This window comes from Panthera onca, chromosome B2 (assembly GCF_046562875.1).
Source record: "Panthera onca isolate mPanOnc1 chromosome B2, mPanOnc1 haplotype 2, whole genome shotgun sequence".
Classification (NCBI taxonomy): domain Eukaryota; kingdom Metazoa; phylum Chordata; class Mammalia; order Carnivora; family Felidae; genus Panthera; species Panthera onca.
The window spans coordinates 124,697,577-124,720,434 of NC_138343.1; the positions used below are offsets into that span (position 1 = coordinate 124,697,577).

Genomic DNA, 22,858 nt, shown 5'->3' on the forward strand with positions numbered 1-22,858 from the left:
ACTAGTTTTGCAGAAGGCCTCCTTATTCTTCCTTGCCAGTTTATCATGATCTCAGTGCAACAATGCTTTATACTCAGCAGGTGTTCAATTAACATATACAAGTTCACAAAACACCTTCCATCCCCACATCAGAATGATAAGAACAAAGAAAAAAATTCTTAGGAGTTCCGAAAAAGCTACATCCTTTCTAAGGAAGTATTAACAGTAGTAGCTAACGGCTATACAGCACTGCTCCAAGTACCAGGCACTATTCTAGGCATTTTAGCAATTAATTTAGTCCTCAAAACAATCCTATAAGGCAAGTGCTATATTATTTCCAATATGCAGATGAAAAAACTAATGTCCAGAGAAACGAAGGCCCACAGTAGTTAAGTACTTGCTTGAGAGTAAGATATCCTAAGAATTAAACAGTGCCTTTACAATTCTATCAAAGATTTTTAGTTGACTAAATGAGGAAATAAATTATAAACAAAACTGATAATGATAAAAAACTACTATTTATCTGGGCTGTTTGAGGTTTATCAAACAACCTCAAATAACCCTAAAAAGAAGGCACTGGTGGGGCGCCTGGGTGGCTCAGTCAGTTAAGCATCTGACTTTGGCTCAGGTCATGACCTCCTGATTCGATTCGTGTGTTCCAGCCCCGCGTTGCTTTCGGCTCTCTGCTGCTGGAATGGAGCCTGCTTCAGATCCCCTGTCCACCCCCCACCCCCCGCCCCTCCCTCCTGCACTCTCTACTACTCTCAAAAATAAACATAAAAAAGGGAGTATTGTTATCTTCATTTTACAAATCAAAATAGGCAAAGAGAAAGTTTTTGCCCAAGGTTACAGACTAAAAATCAGCAGGGCCAAAATATGAACCTAGCTTTGTGAAACCCTAAAGTCTGGCTTTTTCCATTATGCCACCGTCTCTTAAACTTGAGACATCTGCACACCTCCTTCACAAATTCTGCCATGTCCACAGGCCACTTGTGCTGTTATGTTCCTAACATGTCTTCTTTACATCACGACACTTAAGCTAATAGATATATTTTAAAAGGAACTTGTATCAGAATATAAATAAAAAATAAGTATCGCATGAAATAAATAGAAGATAAAAACTATAATAAGTTCAAGGAAAACAAAACTGCTATTTAATTTCAGCTAAATACCATTATCTGCAAAATATGCTCGTGGCTACCACATCAAGGCCTACCTGTTCTTTACGAAGAGAGTAACGTGTTAGGAAGGTGTTAAAAACTTACTAGTATCAAAGTACAATTTCTCCTTTATCCATTTTGTAAAACAACTGAACAGGTTACAGCTTTCTTACTGTGTGCTTTCACACCCTGCTGGGTACATATCCCACACTTCGGGAAACAAATCCTAAGGCTGTTCTACTGCCTCCCTTAATTCAAATATGCAGCCACGCCTGCAGTCTTTTCCCTACTCGTGGTTTGGAGAATGCTCACACCAAAAAGGAGGCAGACTGGTTATTGTAATTAGCAGCACGACAGGAACACCTCATCAAAATGTTCTCCTCTAAGGTACTCCATACAGTGTTCACAGTACACAGTGGGCCGCGGGAAGCACACAAAGTTCTAACACACATCCCCTGTTCTCAAGGAACTTCTAGCCTAGTTGTGAGCATAACACAGAACTGAAAAAGATAAGCCACTACAGAAGGCCGTCATTTTACACATCAAAATGGCTGGGTGTCTTGAACACAAAGTTTTGTCATCACATGGAGCTAGATTCGAATCCTGGCTCATGCTGAGCATGTAACCTCTGGAGCCCCAGGTTTCTCGGCTGTAAAACAGAAACAATGCCTGTTTATAAGTGATCATATGTCAAACAGCTCAATGCCTGGCCCGTGACAGATGCTACATACTTAGGATTTGATACTGTAAGGATTACAGGGACTACTATGGGTTGAAAATATTTATTGGGGGTGGGGGGGTGGGGGGAAGCAAGCCTGAACTGGACCTTAAAGCACGGACAAGTTTTGGAAAGTCTACACAAGATGGGCATCCTAATGGGGGGGGGGGGGGCCACAGGTCAAAGCAAAGATTGTAGTGGTGACTAGGTAGCAAACTGGACAGAGCTCAACGGTGAGGGCTCTGAATACGACTAATTTTTACTGAACATTTTTGTAGAGTATCATGAAATTTTTTAGAAATTCATTTATCTGTTCTTTAACAACTACACAAAAGCTAGTTTAAATTGAGGCTACTGCAGTAGTTCAGCAACAAGGTGGTAAGAGCTCAGGTGGGTAACGCAAAAGACAGGAAAGAATGATTAGCTGGAACCTTTCAAAGAAAGAAAATCTGAAGGATCTCACAGGTTGGACATAAGGAAAGGAGGAGTCAAAGCTAATTCTGAACAAGAGAAAGAGACACTAGGAAGAAAGGATGCTAAAGACATATAATAACAGAATTTAGGATCATAGGAGCAAAAAAACCCAAACAACAATATCCACCAAGAAGTCATTCGGTGTCAAATGCAAGGGAAATGGTAAAACAAGGTAAGGTCCTAAGAATCTGGTGACCAGGATAAAAGTGAACTTTAAGAATATCCTTTTTCAAAAGGATGCAGGAGAGGGGGTAGTACAAAAGTTAGATTACTAGTAGGTAAGGAGAGTATACTCAGCAGAGAGGAAATCTGGGTCATCTGTTATTTGGCAGCAAAAGGAAGAAGAAAAATAGGGAAGGCAGCTAGATGGGTGTGCAGGGTCAAATGAATAATACAGGAAGCAAAAAAGAGCACTATGCACAAAACAGCCACAATACAACCCAAGTAGTAACTATGACAATGCCCCTCTGGTCATTTGTTACATGCAAATGAGAAACACTAAGTTTGGATTCACTCCAGAATCAAGTCCTAGCGGAGAATCTGCCGAAATGTGATGAGGGAAGAAGACTGCTAACCCTAGGGGTTCAAAACTGTGGGTACTAACAGAAAAGTCAACCATAAACTCCCTTCCTCTGGCTATTAAAATCCTTAGCCTTTGCAGGAAGGCGCAGAAAACAGTAGGCTCTTATATTTCCAAGGTTTCACATCAGCAATTTCTATTATTCCTGTGAGATTTATACAGGCCATGACAAATGGTATAACCTGTCATTCTGACATGGCACAAGTCTCAATGGCCTCTGCTTGGGAATATGCTATCCTTGTGTGACATCACATGGGGTGCCTCACACCCTCATCTTTAACGGGTCTGTGGTCTTCTCCTTTCAGCCAGGTACGCTGGAACTCGACAGAAGTGGTGCTTTATTACATTTTATGAAAGACAATATATGCTGTGATGCCAAGATACCCAGATTCTACCATAATTTATTTTAGTTGCCAACAAACTCTTAGTTATGTTCGTCTGTAAACTTACAGTCACTCCGCTATAAAAAAAGAAATGGGGGAGGAGGGCGAGGGTTCTGAAAGGGAAGAAGGGGGAACTGGCAATGTCAGTCAGCAAACCACCAAAGTCAGAGCTCCAAGAATTCTGTGCTATTTGTTCCTGTTCTTGCTGCCTCCTCTTCTCTTCTCATGCCCAGAATGTTGGCTGCGGTGGGAGAGAGAGTATCCATAGCGCTGGCAGAGGAACATCCAGGGCTACAAGCTTCACCACCCCCACTTGTTACTTTGCTGAGTGAGCGATCCAGAATCGCCTTAATTCATCATCCCAATCACATCTATGAATGCACAGCAAGAGGCAGGGCTAAGCAACGACTTGCCCTAATAAGCTGGCTATGTTTTCTAAACATCTACTACGTGCTTTTGCTGCTCTAGACGTCAAGAGGTCATGAAGAGAAAGAAACCTGAATTTCATTCAGTTTGCTTACAAAAAGCAATCTAGTGCAAGACACACACACAAGTATGGAGGGGGGAGACAAATGAAAAGTCTCAGAATGAGGGTGAGGTTGTTCAAATTAGATTTCCAAAGCCTACAAAAGCTGTCGTGTTCTGAAAAAGGGGGAGGATGCAAGCTGGGGGAGGTGCTGCAGATGAAGAAAGGAGCATGATGAAAAGAAACCGATAAAGAACAAGTAACTGTGAGAGACAGAAAACAGATTTGCTGGGTGGGAACACAAAGTCCATGTTAGGAGAATAAGCAGAAACAAGACTGCAAGATGCAGGGGTGAGCTGGTAGGTATTTTTAAGACTGGTAGACAGGACTCCTCAGATTTGATAGCTCTCTCTGTTGTTGCTGGGCATTTTATGAGAGTGCTATGCTTTCCCTCCCTAAGTGTCAACTAAATTAAATTAGTAACTACTGACCTGTTTCCTTATTTAGATTGCCTACCACTTCCTGCTTACTTTCAAGTTCAAGAATTAGAAATTGTACCTCTGAAGGGCAGAGAAACTCATGAGTTCACTACTAAAGTGAACCCTAATTACCTTTTAAAAAAATTAACAGAACAGCCTTGAGAGACAGCACCTTAAGGAAAAGTTACTAGTATGCATGATCACTGTATCTGACGAGTCACTTAACTTCAAAAATATTAACTAGCGTACTCACGGTCCAACTGAAAGATCTATACAATCTTGTCTTAGAGGTTTCATATTGTTCAAAGGGGCTCATACATCGTCTTTTGGAATTTTTAAAGGAGCATGATAAAATGAAGAGGTTACACTAGGACCCATCAACCTACTGAGGAGGGATGAAGATGGGAAGTGCCAATTAACCAGTCCAGTAGGTTTTGGGTGTCTACCTATCAAGGAAAAGATCTACATAAGAACAGGAGGCTAAAAGCACAAGTGTTACAGAAGTGCAAACATACAGAACAGTGTAGGAAAATTACAGATGAGGGTCATCTTGTCGCAACGATCAGGAAAAAGTAAGAAGCAGGATGTCAAACTCAAGCAAAACAAAAGTGGTATATTATAAAGTTTTTAAATTATTATTTCAAATACATTTCTAATTCCATGGAAAACAATACAACATTGCAGAGATGTTCTTGATGATTCAGAGATTATTTAAATAAATATTATGTCTGCGACAAAAATTATAAAGGAAACCAAAGGGCTTTAAAAATGTAGTTGGGAAATATCTCAATACAGAAATGAACTCATCATGAGAAGGATTTGTTTTGAATACCACGGAAGAGAAAGTAAAACCTCAATAACAATGGGGAGAATGTTAAAAAAAAAAAAAAATCTAGTAGGAGTTAACCAAAAGTCTAAATTAAAAAATATTTTTGAGGGGCACCTGTGTGGCTCAGTCTTGATTAAGCATCCCACTCTTGGTTTCAAATTCAGGTCATGATCTCAAGTTTGTTGGTTCAAGCCCGCATCGGGCTCCATGCTGACAGTACAGAGCTTGGGATTCTCTCTCTGCCCCTCCCCAACTCACACTCAAGTGCTCTCTCTCCCTCTCTCAAAAAAAAAAAAAAAAAAAAAAAAAAAGCAAACTTTAAAACAAATTTAAAAAAATGTTTTTTTTTTAAATTTTTTTTTAAACGTTTATTTATTTTTGAGACAGAGAGAGACAGAGCATGAACGGGGGAGGGGCAGAGAGAGACGGAGACACAGAATCTGAAGCAGGCTCCAGGCTCTGAGCCATCAGCCCAGAGCCCGACGCGGGGCTCGAACTCACAGACGGTGAGATCGTGACCTGAGCTGAAGTCGGGAGGCTCAACCAACTGAGCCACCCAGGCGCCCCTAAAAAAATGTTTTTTGAAAGCAATATACTAACTTGTCAGCAAGAAATCTGACTTCCACTCTTAACACCTCCCTGAAACCCAATATTGAGTTTTGTGGCATGTGACAGACTACTCTTTCCAGGACACGCTTTCTTTCCTTGCCTCTCTGTTCATTTTCCTCCAACGTCCCAAGCCACCTCAGGCTTCCTCTTTCTTTCACTCAACAAAGTCATCCTGTCTGATCTTCTTCATACCTATGGCATAAGCTGCCACCTCTATGCTAAGCAGATCCAAACCATGTTTCCATGAACTTTCTTCCAAGTTTCAATCCTCTGGAGCTAAGCAGGCCCTCAAAAAAGCCAAATGAATGAATGTTACCCAGATTTCCTAGAGGAGATCTTAACTAACTTTGCTTCAGCAAATAGAAGTGCTCAGCTTAACAATCTATTAGAATATTCTTAGTCTTTAAATAAAAGTTTTACATAAAAATAGTTTTTAACTTTATCCCTTTAATAAAATTAATATACTTAGCTGAAAATAATCAGTGTCATCTAAATAAACGTAGCAGAAGAAAGTATTTTTAAGTTTTATTTACACAATGTTGGAAGCCATGTGCCTGGATGATACAGGTAAAGAGGTCTTCTAGCTGTTAGATTCTAACAGGACTCCCAGCACTATGGGCAACCTGCACGCAGGTATGAGCGTCTCAACAAGGTCTGGAAATGTCAAGTAATTTTAAAGTTCTTCTTTGGGAATTTAGAGTATTTTAGATATGCTAGAGGGCAAAGACAGAAGCATAGAAGTAGGATATTAAGTATTACTCATATAATACTTAGGAAGTAGAACGTAGTGGTTAAAAAAGGGACGACTTAAATCCCAACTCTACCATTTACTAGCTGTGTGATCTTGGAGAAGTTACTTATCCCCTCTGAGTCTTCATTTTAAAAAGAGGGACAGTAGGGGCACCTGGGTGGTACAGTCAGTTAAACATCCGACTCCTGATCTCAATTCAGATCATCATTTCGTAGCTTGTGAGTTTGGGCCCCACCTGCTTGGGATTCTGTCTCTCCTTCTCTCTGCCCCTCCCCCACTGGTACACGTGCACGCGCGTGCGCGCTCTCTCTTGAACAAACAAAAAGCAAAATGTTTAAATAAATAAATAAAGATAACAGTAGCTGGCACACATTAGGTACTACACAACAACATTTGTTATTACTGTTATTATTGTTGTTGTTATTATTATTATTATTATAGTATCTATTAAAGTTAGTGATAAGCATACATACTTTTGGGGAAAAAAAAGATAAATTCATGCTCACTCATTCAACATTCAGCCAACATGTAACTACCAAAAATGTGTCTGGGATATGGTCATGAACCTGATAGGCACAGTTACTGTGCTAGACCATTGGAGCTTAACAGAAAGGGCAGGAACCAACTATCTTTCCCTCATCTCTACATACTCCGTGCTCTGGGTGCATATGTTGGTGATGATAGGTGTTATATAGTGATTGTTGAGTTAATGATAATGTAATTATAGGATATTAAACAGGAAATAAGTATTTTGAATATATGGACAGAATTCAACAGATCTATCCCCCCCTCCCCCCGCCGCAAAATGGTATAGCAATGCTACAGGGTAAGTGACTTTCAAGGAATTTGTCCACAAATCTTCAAGAACTCACTAATTCTAGAGTATCCTAAAAGCATACATTTGAATACCCATACCTGGCAGGCTTACTGTAAGGATTAAACGAGATCTTGTGTTAAGTAAGAATCAGGAAGCTGCAGTGAGATACTGATAGCATTCCTCAGCCAAAATGCAATCACACTACATGCGGATGTCTCTGGGGACCGCTTATGAACTAAAATCTCTTACATTAAATATGCAAATGCTTCTGGGTTTAACATCCAAGGTTCAACTTTATGGAGGCTAGACTAATTTCAGGCAAATATAATACTTCCACATCCACCTTGCTTTCCTAACGGTCTCAAAAAAAATGTCACAAAAACTCTGAGAACTTAAGCGAGAACACCTATGACAAAATCTGTGACAAAATCGCTATGACAAAAGTGCAATTTACCATTTATTGCAAAAGAACGTTTCAGATATAATGAAGTTTGCAATCCTCATGTTTAGTGAACGGCCTCAGTCAGAAATCACCATCAGGTCCGCACAAGCTTTAAAGCCACCAAGCTGCGACTCTCGAGCTTTGAAATGCCCACGAATCTTGCTACACAGACGGACTAACATGGCATCTCTCCCAGCACATCCAAACTTCAGCACAATGTCTCCCCACAAAACTACGCAATCCTCCTCACTTCTTTATTTCTGTTAATGGCTATAATCATTCTGCAAGCTACATAAGATCAAAACCTTAAAATCATCCTTTATTATAGTCTTTTGGTGGTATACTTCACTTCAGAAGAACAAATCCTCCAATTACAGAGTAAAATGGTGAAACAAGGGGCGTTACTGATAGGATCAAAGGATTGGGGGCAGTATTATTAATTTCGTGCAACAAAAATAACAAAAGGCATAAATCTAGGTTGGAAGAAATACGGAGAGATTTTTACTATTAAAGACAAGATCCTATAAATTGGGAGTTTTCTCATATAAGCAGAGTTTGACTGAACGAAACTTATGTGATCACCCTCTTAGAACCAGGCACTCTGCTAGATGTTTACACTTCATTTCGGTTTGGTATTATGAAAACTTCTGGCATTATCTGGTATTATCCCCAGTCTACAATCGAGGAAATGGGAGTCTTTAAGAGAAGTTCAGTTACTTGTTCAGGGCAAGAGAGCTAATAAGCATCAAGTGAACATTCCAGTGTGGAACTGTCACATTCCAAAGTCCAGGCTATTCTGACTACACAGGACTCAATACTTGTTGACACAATATTATAAGGGTGTTATAATGAAAAACTTTTCTATGGAATATAATTAAGTGCTCTAGAAAAAATATGAACTCTTCTAAGTTAACTATTAAAAAATATAATATAAACAAACACTCTAGTTTAAACATACCTCTGATCCTTCTAGTCATAAATGAGATACAAATCAATAATCCTTAGTTTACAGACAATGATTTGTCAAGGATATAGATATTTCTATTTCCACATACAACATTTGACATAATCCATGGACAGGAAGCAAAGATCTCTCTTAGATCAGTAGCATTAGCAGCTATTTTTTATACAAAGGAGCATATTAATACTGTATAACTGTGAGGACTCGGTTCCAGATCTATGTACTTATGCAAACTCACACTGGATACAATAATTTAGAAACACAAAGATGCCAAATCAGTGCTTCGGAGTAACAGTAGATGCTTTTAGCTACAAAAAGATTAATGATCGTGACAGTGATTACTCCAATAGAAGACGACAACTGGAAGCAGTCCTTCCTACAGATTAAAACTACTATTCCAAATACATACATACATACATACATACATACACAAAATAAAAAAAAAATAAAACTATTATTCCATCAAATCACTACTTACCAGGCATGATTATTTCAAACTCACGCTATCTTTGAGGCATTATGTTTCTGCAATTTTCCAAAAAACTACGATATCTTAGTTAAGTGTGTATAAATTCAGCATACAACCTAAAGTCAACAGATAGAAACTGGTCTCAATTCGCTCTAAATCACAACTTTTCAGCTGCTTCTAAATCTATTAAATAAAGTACATATAAAAAATCGAATACCAGATAAGGCGTGCAGAGCCAGCACGCAGAAGCAGTGAGTAAATGTAAGCCCGAATTATCATCCTGGTGCTTCATGTAAATATACTTGGCTGTAATGAATCTTCATATGGCAATCTCTTCTACACATAAAGATTATCAATGTATCACTTTTCATATCACGTCCAAAACAGAAGGTCCTTAACAAACGCCACATTATATAAGCGATGTTGAGGTTTTGTAATTAAAACTATATTATACACACAGTAGAGGGTCCTTTATTCTCCACAGCACTCACCTTTCACATTCTCCAAGATGACTATTTCATACATATTACCCTACCCTGCAAAACCATCTTCAAAAAAGTTTACAGTTTGAGGTATAATTTATATACCATAAAGTTAGCCCAGGTGAGCATACGATTCATTGAATCTTAAGAAAATGTACAGAGCTGTACAGCATCACCACAATCCAAAGTTAGACCTTTACTATCGCCCCAAATGTTTTCCTCTAGTGTCTCCACTCCTACCCTGGCCTCAGGTAACCACTGTTCTTTCTGTATAGATATGTCTTTTCTAGACATTTCATACAAATGCAAACACATAATATGTACCCTTTTATATCTGGCTTCTGTCACTGACAATGTTTTTGACATTCACCTTTGTTGTAGTATTTACCAGCAATTTTTTCCTATCGGAATCGTACTCCACCATATGAATATACCATATTTTGTTTATCCCTTCGTCATTTGATGCACAGCTGGATTGTTTTCCAATTTCTGACTGTTGTGAATAATGCTCTTAAGAGACATTTGCAATTCTTTATGTACACACATTTTCATTTCTTTGGGGTAGGTCTTGTTAGTGGAATTACTGATTCATTTGATAAGCTTGTTTAACTTTTTAAGGAAGAGCCAAACTGTTTTCCAAAATGGCTGTACCACTTACATTTCAAAGAACAGTGTAGAAGGGTTCCAGTTTCTCCACAATACCATGTAATGTCAGTCTTTTTAATTACAGCCCTTCGAGTGGGTGTGTGACAACATATCATTGTGGTTTAATCAGCATTTCCTTAATGACTAACAACACTGAACATCTTTTCATATGCTTCTTGGCCATTTATATTTTCTCCTTTGGTGAAATATCTATTAAAGTCTTTTGCTCATTTTTAATTGGGTTTTTTTCTTTATAACTGACTTGTAAAATTTCTTTATATGTTCTAGATTAAAGACCTATACTATGTTTGTAAGACGTAACTATTTTCTGCCAGTCTGCGTCTTTTTACTTTCTTAAATATCCTCTGGAGTGATAAAGTTTTTAAACATTTTAATGAAGTCCAATTTGTATTTTCTTTTACAATTCATGCTTTTGGTGTCATCTAAGAACTATTCCTGACACAAGATCATAAAGATTTTCTCCAGCGTCTCCTAGAATTTTTATAGTTTGGAGATTTTACAATTACGTCTATGATTATTTTGAGATAATTTTTGTGTATGGTGTGAAGTATACACAACCATACATCCAAGTCCATTTTTTAAACATATGGGTATCGAAGCACCATTGGTTGAAAAGACTATCCTTCCCTCATCAAACTGTCCTGATACTTTTTTAATAATCAGGTGATCATAAATGCTAAGGGTTCATTTCCGGACTCTCATTTCTGTTCTATTAACTATCATGCTTAGTCTTACGCCAATCACTGTCTTGACTAACGTAAATTAAAGTAAGTTTTAAAATTAGGTAGGGCAAATCTTCTATTTCCTTTGTTTTGGCTATTCTAGGTCCTTTACATTTCCCTATAAATTTTAGGATCTGCTTGACAATTTCTACAAAAATGCCTACTAGGATTTTGATAGGGATCTGGTTGAATCTATAGGTCAGTTTGGGAACCACTGTCCTCTTAACAACATCCAATCTTCCAATCTATGAACAGACTGTCTCTCCATTTATTTAAATCTTCAGCCACCTGCGTGGTTCAGTCAAGGTAAGCCTCTCTAACTCTTGATTTCGACTCAGGTCATGATCTCACAGTTGTGAGATCGAGCCCTGTGATTGGCTCCATGCTGAACATGGAGCCTGCTTAGGATTCTCTCTCTCTACCCCTATCCCGTTCGTGCATGTGTGTGTGCTCTCTCTCAAAATAAATACAACTTTAAAACATTTATTTAAATCTTTAATCTTTTTTTTTTTTTTTTTTTAGAGAAAAAGAGTGCACGAGTCGGGGAGAGGGGCAAAGGGAAAGAAAGAATCTTAAGCAGATCCAGGGATCATGACCTGGGGCAAAGAGTTGGACGCTCAACTGGCTGAGCCACCCAGGTGCCCCTAAATCTTTAATAACTCTTAGTAATATTTTGTAGTATAAAAATCTTGGGTTTTTGTTTTTTTTTTTAATATCATTTACTTATTTTGAGAGACAGAGAGAAAACATGCACAAGCACAGTAGGGAGGGATAGTGAGAGGGAGAGAATCCCAAGCAGGCTCCACACTGTTAGCACAGAGCTCGAGGCAGGGCTACAACTCACAGACTGTGAGATCATGACCTGAGCTGAAACCAAGAGTCAGCTGGTTAACTGAATGAACCGACCCGGTGCCCAGTGATTCTTTAACAAAAAAGAGAGAGAAAGAGAGAGAGAGATTGAGATTTTATTTTTACTTATTTTTATTATTTATTTATTTATTTATTTATTTTGAGAGAGAACACGTGCAAACAAGGGAGAGGGGCAGAGGGAGAGAGAGAATCCCAAGCAGGCTCCATGCTCAACTCGGCACAGAGCCCAACATGGGGCTCAATCCCACAATCCTGGGATCATGACCTGAGCCACAATCAAGTTAGATGCTTAACTCACTAAGCCACCCAGATGCCCCAAGATTTTATTTTTAAGTAATCTCTACATCCAATGTGGGGCTCGAGCATACAACCCCAAGATCAAGAGTTGCATGCTTTACCAACTGAACTAGCCAGGCACCTCATCTTTTGTTAAATTTATTCCTAAGTATGTATTCTTTCCGATGCTACTGTAAGTAGATTTTTTGTTTCTTTCACATTCAGATTGTTCCCACTACTAAACTGTTATTTTTGCCTCAGTATGTAAAACACGTAGAAACTATTAGGCTGGAACATCAGAATTCTCCTGCACTGAATCTATGTACCTACTTGTCTCTACATCCATGTTCTTCCTTCTTCCCCCCTTTCAAAATTGAGGAAGGGATCCCTTTTCTTTTAAGTCCATTCTCTGTGCAGTTGGGCTCCTGAACAATCTTGCTTTTTCAACGCTTCCTTCATCTTCCTTTCTTCCCTTTTTATCCTAACAACTAAAATCATGCTGCAGTATGTTTTATACTAAGGAAGGAAGGAAGGAAGGAAGGAAGGAAGGAAGGAAGGAAGGAAGACTTCCTGTATATCCTCATACACCTCTAGCTTCTACCCCACGTCTGTTTTCCTTTCACCTGCAAACAGCTTTCAAACACTATCTATACACTCTGTCTCTAATTCCTGGGCCATCGGGTATCCCTCAAGTCACTCAAATCTAGTTTCCATCTCTACCAGTCCATGAAATTGGCTCATCAAAGTTACCGATGACCTCTAGGCTGCCAAATCCAATGGCCATATTTCTGCCCACATCTTCCCAACTTCTCAGCCAACCAAACTCAACACAGTTAACTATTCTTTTCCTCCAATACTTGCATTGCTTGGCATCCATGGCATGGTCCAATATATGTTCCCAATTTCCCTACAACCACTCTCTGACTGTCCTTCTTAGCTTCCTTCCTAGCGGCCTTCCAGTTTACCCAACTTAGAAATGTACTGCATTCCTCAGGGTTCTTTGCATTTCTAGTCAGTCTTTTTTCTTTCCTCCCTGCCATCTCTTCCTTCTCTTCCTTCCTGATTTCATCTACGTTCTTGGCTTTTAAGTGTCATTGATAATCTTCAAATGGACATCTGCAAGCCAAATATCTTCAATCCCCTCTGGTAGAGGCACCCCTGACAATCTCGCAGCATTCTAAGAGCCTAGGACAACAACAACAAAAAAAAACAAAAAAACCCTCCTGAATTCACGACTACCTTTCCACCACACACCAAACCACCCGCCCCCCAGAACCCATTCCTCTCCCAACCGTAAGAATAGTGACTTCCCGCAACATCTCTGAGTTCTTCCTTCTCCCTTATGTTCCATATCCAATCCATTATCATGTCCTCCTATTTTTACCACCTCAAAGTATCTCCACTATGTCCACTCCTCTCCATCCACTGCCACCGCACTACTGTTAAGCCACGGTCATCTCCCATCATCTCCCATCTGAGCTACTGCATATCCACTGGCCAATCTGTTTCTGTTTGCTCTTCGCTCTACACAGCAGGAGAATCTTGAAAAAACAATACAGCTAGGGGCGCCTGGGTGGCTCAGTCAGTTGGGTGTCCAACTTCAACACAGGTCATGATCTCACCACTCGTGAGTTTGAGCCCCCCATCGGGCTCTGTGCTGACAGCTCAGAGCCTGGAGCCTGCTTCTAATTCTGTGTCTCCCTCTCTCTCGGCCCCTCTCCCACTCCCACTCTGTCTCTTTCTCTCAAAGATAAATAAACGTTAACAAAAAAAAAAATTAAAAAAAAAAAAACCCAACAATATAGATGATGCTACTCCCTTAACAGAAACTTCGCATATTTAAATTTTTTTTTTTTTTCAACGTTTTTTATTTATTTTTGGGACAGAGAGAGACAGAGCATGAACGGGGGAGGGGCAGAGAGAGAGGGAGACACAGAATCGGAAACAGGCTCCAGGCTCCGAGCCATCAGCCCAGAGCCCGACGCGGGGCTCGAACTCACGGACCGCGAGATCGTGACCTGGCTGAAGTCGGACGCTTAACCGACTGCGCCACCCAGGCGCCCCGAAACTTCGCATATTTAAAATCCAAACCCCTTACCGCTGGGTACAAGGCCCTGCAGTGTGTGGTCCCTGCCATGTTCTCCCCCTGCCCAAGGGCTCCAGCTTCTCACTTCCTCAAACACATTAAGCTCTTCAAACTTCAGGCCCTTCCCATGCTTTCCCTCCATGTGAAACATCTCATTCTCGCTCCCTTATCTCCATCCATTTCTCCTCAGAGGAACCTTCCCTTACAACTAAGTAGGTCCCCAAGTTGGCAGTGATTCTGTATTAACTATACACGGTTCTTTTCCTTTTTAACATTAGCATAATCCATGAAGGCAAGAAAAATTCCTGATTTTTTACCACTGTTATATAGATATATATATATATATATATATATCTATATATATACACCCTGAATATAAATAGTAGCCATTAAGAAGTATTCATGAAAACATACGAAACTGACTTAAGACAAACATTATGTTTGGCATTTCACAGGCCTGTCTGCCCGTCCTCAAAACTTTCTTAACATAGATGTCCATGGGATGAGCCTGACTAAATTGGAGGAAGGCTAGCAACCTCAAATTACATGCAAAATTTTGTGTGATTGTATTTTTTAGACAGATGTCGTGTAGGTGCACCAGCATTTCAAAGGAATCCACAACCCAAAAGAGGTAGGAGCTACATGATCTTATAAATTCTGGCTTCATCATTTAAGAAGGTAGATTCAAATTCAGCATAAAGTCAATTCTTGAAACAAAACGAAGAAAAGATACAGTATTTTTTTTTAAAGGCCGAAGTCCTATTTACCAAATTTCAATGAAACTTAGTGTATGGTATGAATTTAAAAAAAGATTTCTGAGCTGAACTTATTACATCCTGATTTTTATGTCACACATATATATGCAACTGATCAGAAGAGATTATTTTCTTTTAATGTTTATTTTTGACAGAGAGAGAAACAGAGTGCCAGTGGGGGAGGGGCAGAGAGAGAGAGAGGGAGACACAGAATCCGAAGCAGGCTTCAGACTCTGAGCTGTCAGCAGAGCCCGACGGGGGGTTCAAACTCCTAAGCTGTGAGATCATGATCTGAGCTGAAGTCAGATGCCCAACCGACTGAGTCACCCAAGTGCCCCCGTAGATTCTTTTATAGAGGTAAAGGAGGGAAAAGATGAATGAAGATGCATCTATACCACAGGAAAGGCTACAGACAATGAAACCTATATGAGGCAAAAGGTGATAAATGCCAAGTTTTATCACCCATTTCAAATTCTCACTGGCCAAATATCTAGGGACCTTACAAACTTTTCAGCAGTTCCCTCATGTACACAAAGTCCCTTCAGCATTCCAGGCTGAGATTCTCCTCATCAAATCTCCAAAACTTGTAAAAGAAATCAATTCTACTGTTAAAACAGTGGACAACTAATTTCAGGACTGTGCACTATGTTCTTAAGGGTGTGGCTGGACACAGTGGCCATTTCAACACTCTAACACGTTTCTTTGAAAAACCCAATCCAGCGGTGCTGAGTCGATTAAGCGTTGGGACTCTTGATTTCCGGCTCAGGTCATGATCTCACAGTTGGGAGGCAGAGCCTCCGGGACAGGGACAGGGACAGGCTCCACGCTGAGGGTGGAGACTGCTTAAAATTCTCTCTTCTTCAGCCTCGTGAGTGCCACCAGCTCATGCTCTCTCAAAATAAATAAACAACCATTTAAAAAAAAGAAAAGAAAAACCCAATCCAACCTCTTCAGGCTGAGAAAGAAAATCCAGACATTAAGTGATCTGTTCAAGGTCACAAGGCTGGCTACAGACAGGACTGGAACTTGCCTCCCGTGTTTAGAGCTCCTTATACCGGCCTGTATGCTCTTCCACAGCTCCATCAAAATGCTTAGCATGAATTCCCAAAATACTAAGACACTAACTCTGAGCTATTCATTTAAAAGGAAAAAGAAAAGGCTAAAACTAGCAATGATATAGGAAAAACAAATTTAAAAAGCAAATAGGATACTACAGAAAACCATTAAGTGTCACTTCTGTCACAAACAGTATGCTTTTCAGCTGTATATAGGAAAGTGTCTGATTAAGGCAAGACTGTTTTTGTAGTTTGTTGTAACTGTTTCAATGATCCAGAAATTACAAATGAAAAAGAAATCACTGCTCCAGAACAACAAACCTGACATTTATTGTATTAAGTTTATAACTTTCAGTGAACAAATGAGGCTCTCTTTCCTTACTTTAATACTATCACTAATGAATAAATCTTATAATTGAACACATTTCAAGAGAAAAGCAAAATGGTTTATGTGTCACGGTTGTCATTTTCACCCATTAAATTAATGTGTTACTCAAATATTCTACCAAGATGTTGCTCAACACAAATGATCTAAGACATTTCTTCAGCTTCATTAATAGGGATACACTGGTTAGAACCTTCAATAAAAGAACCATTAATACTAGAACCTTTTCTCAAACTATTACGCACTGAAAACTTGTATGTAGTTTTAAAACATTTCCCAAAGTAGGGGCTCCAAGTAAAAGCTAAGAAAACATACTGATTAGTGTGGTAGCATACTTTCCCTCGTCTTTAAAAAATAAAATAAATTATTTCTAGATAAGGTGATTTTCAAGTCAATGAATTTTTTTTGCTCAGCAAAGAGCAAAACTCCTCATGATTATATCCTATGAACCAAATTTTTCTCCACCCAGTCCTGTTCCTCTCTGTTGTTGAGCATAATTCTATAAAGCTGTAGCTCATTCACTTTGTCTACTGACAGTCTCCAAAAACGAACCTTTCTTTAAAAAAAAAAGTTTATTTACTTATTTTGAGAGAGTGAGAGCTCCTGTGAGCAGGGGAGGGGCAGAGAGAGAGGGTGAGAGACTCCAAAGCTGGCCCTGAGTTTTCAGCACAGAGCCCAACGAGGGGCTCAATCTCACAAACCATGAGATCATGACCTGAGCCAAAACCAAGGGTGGGACGCTCAACCAACCGAGTCACCCAGGCACCCCCCAAAACAAACCTTTCAACTCAGAACAGGACTGACTCTACCCTTCCAACACCAGGGTAATGAACATACTTTAAGATGTCTGCCAGCTGTAGTAATATAAAATTGTGTCTCTGTGTGCATAGGATACCAACTACAAGAATCTTCCTATTTCTCTTAAGTGGCTGTGTCTCAAGACATCATCATACATGAAACTAGTGACCATGCAGAGAAGGAAATCCACACATAACTCAAAATCAAACTATCTTAAATCTCCACTCTTTAGGAGAACTATGGGCAAACCAAGCACATGAACAGTGAAAGTAAGAAAGAGCTGAAAGGTAACAAAGAATAACGGTAAAGGAGAGACGCTTTATTCACGAACAGATGATTTAACTTCTCTGCCTATCAGGTGCCTAGTTAATAAATAAAAAATAATACACTTTACAGGGTTGTTGTAAGCATCAAATGAGTTCTTACATGAAAATGATTTGCCCAGTAAAAGAAACATAATAGGCACTCAATAAATGCCAGCTCCTTCCCCCTTCAGTTCTCGGCCCTCTGTTCTTTGTTTTCTACACTCATTCTCCCAGATGACTCAGCCTTCTCATGACTTTTATTAACAAATGCTGAAAACTACTACATCAATCAAAGCCCTGATGTGTACATGCATGCCCACAGTGTAAGAAGCTGCCTGCCCCCCCTAGCCCCAAAATACTTAGGTGAGAAAAGCAGAGAAGACACCCCAAATATCTGAATTTCACCGTAAGAACAAGCACTCAGTGGGGACAAACATCCGTAAGTTTCCAAATATCTCCTGAAGATTTCCATTGCCATTTCAAAATGCCAGAGGTCAAATTGCCAGTATCTTTTACCTAAAACCAGACTCTTCCTGCCCCCTTTTTAGGCGGTGAGTAGAATCCAACAAAGAATAATCCTTGCTCTACCCTTCCCTCATCTAAATATCACTAGGTAGCCCAGGCCCATCAAATCTACCTTCATAATTTCTATGAAGTTCTAGCCTCCTTTGCTGTTCCACAGTTACCACCAGAGTCCAGGTGAGGATGTCTCGATCTCAGCACCACTGACTGGCATTTGGGGTTAGATAAATCTTTGTCGGGGGGCTGGCCTATGCACTGTAGGATGTTTAGTGGCATCGCTGGCCTCTGTCTGCTAGATGCCGGGAGAATTGCTCCTTCCCTAAAAGTTAGGACAACCCAAAATGTCTCCGAACAGCGCCAAATGCCCCTGGGAGATAAAATCATCCTCCCCGGCGTCTCCCCCACTCCTGCATTTGAGCACCATGGCCTCGCTCCTCACCATTCTCAACAGAGAATGTGTTCCCAAATTCATCTCCAGCTTCTTCCCTCTAACTCCTGCTGCACTGATCTAAAGGCCTTGTTAAGCATGGCTTTTATGAGTCATTTCTCTTACACTACAACTCCCTGTTACCTTCACAATTAGTTCAAAGCTCTCCACCCAGCCTTGATAATTTGGCCTCAATTAAACATTATCCAACAAAGCACCTAACATAGTGTCTAGCCAGCAGCCCTTCAGTAACAGACCTGTTCATCCAGATCTGTTTCCTATTGCACAGCTGTTACCCTGGTTGGAATGCCCATCACCCAGGATCCATTCCAGACCACTGCAAAGCCTCCTCCTCACCCCCCACCCAAGGTCAAAAACCATTAATGAGTCTCCACTGCTTACTGAAATATGAAATCTTCTGCCTTCTTTAGGGTCTTTCTCAGTATGGTCTCTTTCTAACTCTATGTTCCATTATCCCCCAAATATACTGCAGCTTCAGCAAACCTTAAATCTGCTAGTTCTTGAAAAGGCTCCTCCCCCTTCCAACTTCGGTCATGTTTTTTTCTCTGTCTGAAAGTCTTATCCGTCCCACTGCCCTCCCTCCATACTAATTTAATGTCCATCTCAAGTCAAGAAGGCTTTCCTGACCATAACCTCTTCTGCACCTCTCCTACGGTATTCACATGGGTGTTTCATGTTACACACGGGTATCCCTGTAATTTACAAGGTCCTTGAGAGCTTCTTACTCCTCTTGTGATGGCCTGCAACACCTAGTCCAGTTAAGTAACTCACTCAATATACAGGAGCTGACCCAAATGTATCTCACTTAGAAAGCAACAAAGGACTGTCTTCAGACAATCCCAAACTCTCTTAAAAGAACTAAATCCAATTCCCCTTTTAGCTCACATTTTACACTTTAGGCTGATTTTTAAGTAAACTGCCTTCAAGATATCCATAATACTATTTAGTATATATTACTGTAAGAGTTCTGCTTCAGCAAGTTTTTGCAGCTTCCGACTTGTAACTGAATCCTGAACATTTATGGTATTTATGCCCTCTCTTTATACAAAAAGGCAATAGAAATTTCTTTTTGAATATTAATAAACCTGAGAAAAACACAAAAATAACTTGGATTAAACATATTTCAAGCAAAGGGTAATGCTGATTTGTCTATCCGAAATACTACTAAATAATACATTAAAAGTCCTAAAGTCTTCATGCACTATTAAAAATACAAGTCAGTTTAGGGGTGCCTGGGTGGCTCAGTCGGTTAAGCGTCCGACTTCAGCTCAGGTCATGATCTCACGGTTTCTGGGTTCGAACCCCACGAGCCTGCTTCAGATCCTGTGTCTGCCTCTCTCTCTCTCTGTCCCTCCCCTGCTCACACTCTGTCTCTCTCGAAAATAAATAAAAACATTTTAAAAGTTAAAATGTATACATATATAATTAAATATATATATAATTAAATACATATATATACTCATATATATATACACATATATATATGTGTGTATATATATATATATATATGTCAGTTTATTTCGGCTCCCCCTCCCCAAAAACATAAACTAAAACAGAACTTGGGAAGTTTCTCCTTAATTTTAGTTCCTAAATGACTTGAAAGTATGTTTTGTTATTGCGACAAAAAAGGGAATATCATTAATGAGCACGTTCTGGCTAAAAGTCTAACCCCAAAGCCATCGGAGGAAGTAGAGAACCCCACACTGCCACCACCATTCTTTTTAGCAAGGGTTGGCAAACTACAGGCCCTGTTTGGTATGCTCCTGAGCTAAGAATGGCTTTCACCTTCTTAAAGAGTAGCAAAAACAAAAACAAAGAAGAATGTTCGGCCGTAAGTAGCCGGCAAAGCCTAAAATATTTACGTTTTGTCCCTTTATGGCAGCATGGCTTTGAGACTCCCAGCTGTCGTTATCTAAGACACCCAACTTTTCCTCCCAAGGTTTTTTAAAAAGCATTATGACACACACAAAATTATGCAAAAGGACAGAACTCCTTCAACTTGGTCATAGTTCATGCACAGGTTAACTTCCAAAACAGAGACCTTTATGGACATTTTTATAGTTCCAGAATTGTTGGAAGAAACCTGACTCTCATTCTTTAGATGAGCAACGCTTACACTAGAAGAGTGGAAGTGCCTGGCCCAAAGTCACACTGCCAGTTCACAATAAAATGGGGTCAAAGACCCAGGCCTCAAACCTCCTGATTCAGTGCCCTCTGGGGTATACTACATTATACCCATGCATCCGGCTTTAGGTTTTGGAGAGGTGGGTAACCTGGCTTGGATCATCACAAAGATGAAAGCTTACTGCTCCTGATATGCTGTTTGGACAGACTCTTACCAGCAGCGATGAATCATTAAACAGAGTAACAATAATGTTCACCACATAAATTAGATAAGAACTTCTAGGAAACCTTCCATTTTAAAAACATGTGATAGAGAAAGCTTAAAATGTACTCTGCTTGCTCCTCTAGAGCTGCGGATCTGATTGAGGCAAACAGGCACGTCTGACTTCCAGCTGCTCAATACTTACTTATCTCCCAACCCCAATCCCTAAGTTCCACTAAATGTTACCGAATGTGCATCAAAAAACTGTCCAGTTTACATCAGCTACACGTTCTATAGTTAATTACAAGTTCTTTCCATATCTACTTGCAAACTACTAGCTATAAATTCAAATTTTTGATCTCCCCAAGAATTCAGCTTCCTTAAGAAAAAGGCTTCTTCGATTCCTACAAAACCCACTTTGCCTCGCCCGCTGGCTTATTCAAGAATTTAAAAAACATTTTACCTATACTGATAACTTTACTACTCTGCAGGATCCGGAGAGCTATGTTATATATCAGGATCTATGATTCAAAGAAAGGCATGGTAACAATCCGATATCCTTCATCTGAAGTTGCTCTTCCAGTTGTGAAAAATACAGATTTTGAGAGGCAGCCGAGAAATACTGGACTTAGGTTCTTGAGCGATAATACACAGACCTCCGCCCCCCACCCCCCACCGTATCTCTGCGTGACTTTTGTCCTCTAACAGCGACCCCTCCCCCTCGACCGCGCCGCGAGTCCGGGCCACCCGGGCACCTGCGGCCCCAGCCTGCAGCTGGGGAGTCCGGGGGCACAAGCCCACGGCCGGCGCTGCTGGAAACGGCGCCCACTCCCACCCCCCTTGGCGGCGGGCGGCTGGAGGCCGGAGCCGCCGGGAAGCGACCGGTCGGCGGCCGGCAGAGCCCCGGACGCGACCAGAGGCGAGGGCGGCGGCGTTACCTGGAGGACCACGTCGTTGGGCAGCTGCGCGGCCCGGAATAGCTCCAGCACCCGCCCGTTGGCCGCCACCTTCTTGGTGCTCTCGATGTCGCAGTAGGAGAAGAGATCCGAGTAGTATTTCTGCTCCGCATCGCTCAGCGTCAAGCCTTCCATCTTCGCCTCCGGCTCACGGCCGCCCCGCCCCGCATGCAACACCCGGAGCCCGGCCCCACGACCCCGGGACGGCGGGGGCTGTGCGCGGCCCGGCTTCCTCCTCGCCCCGCGAAGCCGCGGGGAGCCCCAGCCCCGGCCTCACGCGCGCGGGGGGCGCCCGAGCAACAGGGCCGGGAGGTCGCGAGGAGGGGGCCCGGCTGGGCTCGGCGCGCCGCCGCCTGCGAGGCCCCGCGCAGTCCCGGGCTCGGCGCGGCTCCGGCTCCGGCTCGGCGGCCGCGGGGAGGGCGCGGGGAAAGGAGGCGGGGGCCGCCGCGGCGCGAGGCACAGGCGGACTCCGCCACCGCCCCCGCCGCGGGTTCGAGTCTCCCCGGCTCTCAGCCGCTTCCCCCCAGACTTCCCGCCTCGGCTCCCCCTTCCGTCCACGCCCCCCCCCTCCTCCGGAGCGGCGGCACTTCCCGGAAAGTTGTGGGGCTTCGAGTCTAAAGTTTCGGGGGCTCTGAGCTGAGCGTGGCCGCCGCTCCGCCTCCCTCCGCCGCCATTTACTGCGCCCCGGCCCGGCCCCCGACGCGCCCGCACCAGCACTGACAGCGGCGGCCGCGCTCCAGACCCGGATGTGAGGCCGGGAGGAGAGAGCGCGAGAGGGAGAGAAACACCCACCGGGCTGGCTCGGCCGCTCCCGGGAGAGGGGGGCCGCAGCGCCCCCTGGTGGCCGGAGCCCCACGGCGGAGAGCCGCCCCCAGCCCCGGAGGGAGGAGCTGAGACCCCGGGGCCGCGGACCAGGGGTCCACGGCAAGCTGCTCACTAGGACCTGGGGAACTCAGGTACGGGTTGCAGTTTAGATTGTTTCGAAGCTTCTGGCACTAAAGGTTTCATTCATAAACGTTGACTGAAAGGGGAACATTGTTCAGGTTACTATGATTGTATCTGTTGGTACCTTTGTTGTTACCTTCTAGA

General features: G+C 41.8%; 1 protein-coding gene across 5 annotated transcripts in view; it reads right to left on the bottom strand.

Annotated features, from left to right (window-relative positions):
- The window catches only part of REPS1 (RALBP1 associated Eps domain containing 1), an 88,488-nt gene extending 66,034 nt beyond the window's left edge, over positions 1-22,454 (bottom strand). For all 5 annotated transcript variants that reach the window (XM_060616785.3, XM_060616787.3, XM_060616786.3 and 2 more), the window contains exon 1: positions 21,752-22,454. In XM_060616785.3, the coding sequence (XP_060472768.1) occupies positions 21,752-21,904 (153 nt within the window). In that variant the 5' untranslated portion in view covers positions 21,905-22,454. The remainder of the gene's footprint in view (positions 1-21,751) is intronic.
- Between the last annotated feature and the right edge of the window lie 404 nt (positions 22,455-22,858).